Source organism: Phalangium opilio, unplaced genomic scaffold (genome assembly GCF_054372755.1).
Source record: "Phalangium opilio isolate 3A_F unplaced genomic scaffold, DU_Popi_V2 ptg000229l_1, whole genome shotgun sequence".
Taxonomy (NCBI): Eukaryota; Metazoa; Arthropoda; class Arachnida; order Opiliones; family Phalangiidae; genus Phalangium; species Phalangium opilio.
Genome location: NW_028324220.1, coordinates 281,715 through 288,737, shown reverse-complemented (window position 1 = coordinate 288,737; position 7,023 = coordinate 281,715). Strand labels below are relative to the sequence as shown.

At 40.4% G+C, this 7,023-nt stretch overlaps 1 protein-coding gene across 2 annotated transcripts; it reads left to right on the top strand.

The window, feature by feature from the left end:
• Window positions 1-1,483: 1,483 nt before the first annotated feature.
• On the top strand, window positions 1,484-6,076 carry LOC149614018 (uncharacterized). Of its 2 annotated transcripts, XR_016376226.1 has the most exons (3): window positions 1,484-1,951; window positions 2,021-2,097; window positions 5,940-6,076. XR_016376226.1 is itself a non-coding variant. In XM_089858018.1 (2 exons), exons 1-2 carry the CDS (start codon window positions 1,484-1,486, stop codon window positions 2,033-2,035), a joined length of 483 nt encoding a protein of 160 aa, XP_089714144.1. In that variant the 3' UTR covers window positions 2,036-2,856. The 2 variants fall into 2 exon arrangements, 1 of the variants encoding a protein (XP_089714144.1); XM_089858018.1 differs by lacking the exon at window positions 5,940-6,076 and having other exon boundaries at window positions 2,021-2,856.
• Window positions 6,077-7,023: the final 947 nt, after the last annotated feature.

The following is a 7,023-nucleotide window of genomic DNA, read 5'->3' as shown; positions in this document are numbered from 1 at the left end:
TCATTGGATAGGTTAATTAAGGTGGAGTTAGAAAATAAGCCTATAATTATAAGTCTGACAAGAATAACAAATATAGAAATAAAGATTTTTTAATAACAAACAATATAATATATACAATAACAAATATTTATATGAAAAACCCACCACCATTTAAAAAGATTAAACACCGGTCGACCCAAACCCCCCACTGCCGCGTGCCGTCGGGGTCAAAGTCTAGAAACAACATAAAAATGTGTTACGTGCTGAAACCTAAATTAAAAACTTGAAAATATTTACCGCCGTTTCCACCGGTCTTAGCAATATAACCGGGGTCACTATCAATTGGGCAAGCCTATTGCCCCGCCGAATATTGTAGGCGGTGTCCCCGACGTTGGCTATGACGACTTTTATGGGTCCCCGATAGTCGGCGTCTATTATTGTTAAGAATTATTATACTTTTAAGCACTATAAAATAACTAATAAACATACCTATCGTCCCCTCGGCGACAAACAGCCCTTGGGCTGTTAAGCTGCTACGGCCAACAAGGCGGCCGTAGCTGTTCTCGGGCAGCATCACGCCTAACCCAGTCGACACGATTTTGATACCGTGAGGGTCGATTACGGTATCCACTGGACAATATAAGTCCAGTCCGGCCGACTGGGGGGTGGCACGACGGGGAGTAAGCGCTGCCGGATGGATTTTAATCACGGGCAGGCAGGGCAAACGAGGAGCGGTAGAGAAAGACATCTTAAAGTTTTTGGGACTGGTGTTTCAGAAACAGAAGTTAAACAACTGATAACTTTCATTTTGAAACACGGGGCTTATATACAAAATTAGCGAGGTCAAATCTAATAGTGTCTAGCCAATACTTTCAAGATTTTTAAAATTTAATAAATAGCCAAAAAGTTAATTAGATATATAGGTATAAAATTACAAAATCTCTCCGAGGTCTAAGTTTTTTTTCGTATGCAAAAAAGTTGTCTAGGTGTGTTTTAAATAATTCAAACGAGATCGTGTTATATAAAAAACCCTTTAGCGAAGGTTAAAAAGAAGTTACTTTGATAAATGCCTAAGGGGACAAATATTATTCGTATGCAAAAGCTTGTTTAGGCGTGTTTCGAATAATTTGAATAATTCTCACGAGATCGCTTTATATAAGAAAAACAATTTATTAGTGAAGGTTAAAACTAATTACTTTGGGAGGGACGGAAATTGTTTTTTTGACATGATTTAAATCTAAATAAATGTATATTAATATTAAACTATAGAGGTATTTTTTATATAGATAGATATCCTAATGTCTTCTATAATCTTTAGTACCAACTCCACAATAAAAAAATGTTTTTAGGTCAAATTAAAAATAGCGTATCAGACATAATTATATTTTTTAAATTCTTAATAAAAAAAAACCATGTCTAAGCCTGTATTCTAAAAAAAATGGCCCTGAGATTTTGGGTATAAAAGCTTGAGCATGGGTATTGGATTCTCACAATCGATCCAGCCATGAACAAGTACCAAGAGTCTCAATCTATGTTTGAATCTCCACCTTCTTCTCCTAATAATCGACAAGGATCCAGCAACGGTCAACGAACGCTGAGTCAATTTGTAAAACCCGACCCCGTTGAGATCCTCCTCGATTCTGACGACGAGGAGTTTGTCCAGGACGTGTTGCAGAAACACGTTGTCGGCGTCAACGGGGTTGAGGGGTCCTATCGCTTGAGAAGCGACGGGCAATATTTTGAAACTAAAATCCCCCCGCGAAAAGGGGATTTCTACATAGATATCAGTATATATAAATTTAAAGACATAAAAGACGCCCAGGCGGACAAACTGTGGGAGTGTAGACATAAGCGGCTAAAAAGAGTCGTTGACGCTAAAAACAAAGACGCCGTCAAACTTCTAAACGCTTTCCATCGCTTGGTGGACGACGTGAAGAACGACGCAGAAGCCGCTCAGCAGCCGCCAAGCAAAGTAAGTATCTTATTAACAATAAATTTACAAACCAAAAATTTTGTTCCAATTTTTTTTTATTTCTGATAGAGATTCAAAAAATGAGTTCGAGCAGCGGCAGCAGCGGGAGTGACTCGGAGGGTAGTGGAGGAGAGGAACACGCACAGGTAAACCGGTACTACACAATTGAGCGGCAGATTGACAAAACGAGTCGCAAGTGGCATTGTAAACAAATCGATTTGCGTATAGCTTTCAAAAATCTGGAAGACATTCCAACGCGAGATTTTTTTCGAATTTTTCGAAAAATTCTCGACGAAGTTATACGTAAATTAGTAACCGAGAATCCCGGGTATAATCGGGTTCGATTTGTTTTAAGCTCCCCCGGATTGACGACCCCTGTTAATATTAAATTTATAAAAATTGACAAATTCACCAGTAAGCGAATTATGCGCACCATCTATAGAGTAACGCAATCTAGTCGGGACTTTGTCTTTAATGGGGAAGATTTTCAGTTTGACATTATTTTTCTAAACCTCGATGCTAATATAGGGACTTATTATAAATCCATAAAAAATAGAACTTTGGTTAATTTGGATTATTTCGTTAAGCAAAATAACCAATTTATTTTTATGGAGAATAATGATAATCTCTGTTTTGCTCGGAGTTTAGTTCTGGGTAAAGAGATGGCCGATCGCAATTTTTATCAACAAAATAAGCAAGGTCCGCCCTTTAACCAGGACAATTTTAACAAACTGAGACGCAATAGCACTCTTCAAGGTAATATTGCAAAAATCTTGCACAGGAAAGCCGGAGTCCCCGAAGGTTTTGTTACTCTAGAAGATATTCAAAAATTTCAAAATTATTTAGTTCCCCATTATCGAATCGTAATCGTTGATGCTGCGAATAATTTTACCATATTTTTCAAAGGCCCCCAAGCTCCTAAAATTATCTATCTATTAAAAATTGGCGACCATATCCACCCCGCAAAAACTTGGCACGGCATGATGGGCGGTTGTGTCTCTTGCGATTTATGCTTAAAATCCTTTTACAAATACGAATTGTTAAAAGAGCATAAATGCCCCGAGGATACAAAACCTTATATATGTTTTCGGTGTCAAGGAGAAGCTTTTCATTTAACTAACGAGGATGCTTTAAAACGTTGCGACGAATGCCACCGCTATTTTTTCCCGGGCCCCTGCTACGAAACTCATTTACTTAATGGCACCTGCGCGAGCCAAAAACGATGTTTAGAATGTGGGCGACTGATGGGTGACGACCACGACTGCAATCCCGAATGCTCTCAGTGTAAAATAGTCCATCCGCCAGGTGAACATTTTGTTATGCCTTTGGAAACCAAAATGAAAGCCTCGCGGTTTATTTATTACGACATTGAGACTATTCTTAGAAATAATATCCACGTCCCCATTTTACTAGTTTGCGACGTAGAGACTGAAGCTGGCTTTGAAACCAAAATTTTTTACGGCACCAATTGCGTCGAGCAATTTTTAAATTATTTATTTAGCGTAGAGCAGGTAGTTTTGACTGGACAGAAACGTAAAACGTACCAACCGCGCTTTACTAACACTCAAGTCGTAGCTCATTACGCGAAAGCTTTTGATAACTTCTTAATTCTTAATGCTTTAGTCCATAGACACGTCACCCCTGCCGTTATTTTTGACGGTAGTAAAATTTTAATGATTCATCTTGAGGGACCGCAAATTAGATTCCTCGATAGCTTTAATTACATTAGTCAACCTCTGCGTAATTTCACCAGCATGTTTAGCCTCGGCGATGTGGCGAAAGGATTCTTTCCATTTGATTTTCATACCGAAGAAAATCTTAATTACATTGGCGTCATCCCTGAAGCTTCGTACTTTAACGTAGCTCAAATGAAAGCCAATGATTATCGAGATTTTCAAGCTTGGTACGCGTCAATGGAAGGATCTATTTATAACATCAAAGAGGAGCTTATTAAATATTGCATTCAAGACGTCAAAGTCCTAAGACAAGGCGTCGAAGCTTTTAGAAAAATTTACGTAGATCTAACAAAATTAGACCCTTTTTGCTTAAAAAATATTACTTTGGCGGGTGCTTTAACCACTATTTATCTTAACAATTACTATAAACCTTACAGCATGGGTATTGTTCCTTCTAACGGCTATAATGCAAAATTTAATCACAGTCAGATTAGCTTAAAATATCTCGCTTGGGTGGAGAAAACGGAAAATATAAAATTGCGAACGGCTTTAAGCTATGGGGGGGAATATCGGGTGGGGCGCTATTTAGTCGACGGCTATAGCGAAACTCCGCCCAAAATCTACGATTTCCACGGTTGCTACTTTCACGGTTGTCCATGCCAAAAACTTAATGCCTACAATACCCAACTCAAAGCCAGCAACAGATTTCTGTACGAACGGACTCTAGATAGAGAGTTGTTTATTAAAGAGAAGATGGTCGGGTATGAATATACCTCGATTTTTGAGTGTCAATTTGCTAAGCTTTTAAAAGAAAACGCCGAAGCAAAGGCTTTCTGCAAAAGTTTAACTTTTCGACCTCAAATATCAGCCCGTAGCGCTCTCTATGGGGGACGAACGGAAAATTTTGTTCTTAACTGCCACGTGCAAGGTGAGGAGAAAATTTTCTACAAGGATATTATTTCTTTGTACCCGAAAGTTTGTCGCGATTGTCCGTACCCTAGCGGCCACCCCATAATCTATAGCAGAGATTTTGACAAATCGCCAGGGTGGTATTTTGGCGTTATGAGTTGTCGTCTGCTTCCCCCTCAAGATCTCCACATCCCCTTAATTCCCTTCCGCAGCGGTGGTAAATTAGCCTACGCCCTCTGTCGCACGTGTCTAGAATTGCGAGCGGAAATCTGCGATCACACTGTCAACGAAAGGGCTTTCGAATCAGTCTGGCCAACGGTTGAAGTCTATGCCGCTATGGAACATGGTTATAAACTCCTCGATATATTTGAGGTGTACCATTATCCAAAAACGGAATATTTCTTTGCCCAGTACATGACTGATTTTATCGCCCTAAAAGTGAAGAATTCCGGATTTCCCGCTCACGCTCAAACGCCTCTGCAAAAAGAGGCGTATATCGCTGATATAAACAAGAATGAAAAGCTTTCTCTGACCGTGGCGGATATTCAATCAAATCCTTCCCTGCGTAATATCGCTAAAATTAATTTAAATTCTCTTTGGGGTCGCATGGCTCTGAATACGGGAAAGATTCGCAGCATCTTTATCAACAATTATTACGAATTGATACGATACGCGAGCGATTACACTCTGGAATTAGTCGACTTACGGCCAGTTACGGAGTCGATCGCTCTCTTATCGTACAAAGCCAAAAGCGATTACGTTTCGGACTACAAACTGGGGTCGGCCATTGTGGGGAGCTTCGTCTCGTGCTACGGGCGACTCGAATTGAACAAGATGTTGCTTCAATTAGACCGCGCAGCCTTGTATTGTGACACCGACTCGATAATCTACCGCCATCTACCGGGAAAGTTTGACATTCCAACTGGCAATCATATTGGTTGCTGGGCGGATGAACTCGGCGGTGATTATATAACTTCCTTTTGTAGTACCGGTGCCAAAAGTTACTCGTTTCGCACTAGCAAAGGAAAAGAAGTCAAGAAAATTAAAGGGTTGACGTTAAATCGAGAAAATCTTGAAAAACTTGACTTTGAAACCTTTGAAAGTGTAGCGATGAATCCGGAAAAGGAAGTTACAGTCAATGTCCCTTTTAATTTTAAACGGGATAAATACAAGCTGCAGCTAGAGGCCGTTAAAATCACCAAAAGATTTCGCCAAACCTCGAATAAGAGATTGTTGAACGCCGATTTGACAACCAGTCGACCCTACGGTTTCAAAGAGGCAACACCCGCTTCAACATCTCTCTCGCATGAATTACGAGGCTAGGCGAAGACATACTTTTGAGGGCTTGTGGGAATCTTGCGTTCCCATCGAAGCCCTGGCCAAAGACGGTTTCTATCTTGCAGATGTAGAAACACAGACGACGCGCTGCGCCTTTTGCGGCATCGCCTTGTACCAGTGGCGTTGCACGGACCATCCATCGAGGGAACATCGGAAACACAGCCCATCGTGTCCGATGGTTTCCAAAAAACCGTGCAACAACAAACCACTGCGTCAGGGGTTTCCCGACTTCCCGACCAGCGAGGGCGAGGATGTTTGCGAGCCTCTAATCCAAACATGCCCAGCCATCAACAACGAGCGGTCGGGAACCGAAAAAGTGCGCGTGCGCATAAATCCGTCGTGTTTTCTTCTGTAGTGCGTGTGTACCAACTACCCTCCGAGTCTCGCGTCAACTTTAACCTCCTCAACGTGCAACGCTTCCGCCAGCGTTGTCTGGAATTAGAAGAGAAACTTTTTAAAAAAACAATTACTTCATAGGGGAATTTTTTTTGGGTAAAAGGGTTTCGTTTATATTGTTTAAATATTTTTTAATTTGTGTTTATTAAGGGTCTTTGGGTTTTGGGTTAATTGTATTTTTGATTATATATATAAACTGTCAATTAAAATAAAAATGTTTATTAATCAAGATGAATCCAACCGAGTCAGTCTCGCATTCTTTAAAGTTCCAAACACCCGCCCAGTTTCTAATCGTGGGGCCAACGCAAGCGGGGAAAAGTTTTCTTTTAAGTAACTTATTGCAAAATCATCAGCTTATGTTTGACCCACCGCATAAAAAGGTTATTTATTGCTACGCCGCCTGGCAGCCAAACTATGAAAAATTGAAACAATTGATTCCGGGAATTCAATTTATTCAAGGCTTGCCAACGGCGGATCCGGACTTTTGGGAAATGAATCGCGACTCCTACTTGATACTAGACGACTTAGCTAGCCAATTATTTAAACAAGCTCATATTGCCGATTTAGTGTGCGTGACGTCGCATCATTTAGGGTATACGGTTATTATTATTACTCAACAACTGTTTCCCAAGGGTAGCCAATCGCGGATAATTTCTCAAAACTCTTCCTATTTTATAATAATGAAAAATCCTCGAGATGTCGCCTCTATTAGATATTTGGCGCAACAAATAAGTCCAGATAACCCGAAGCGTA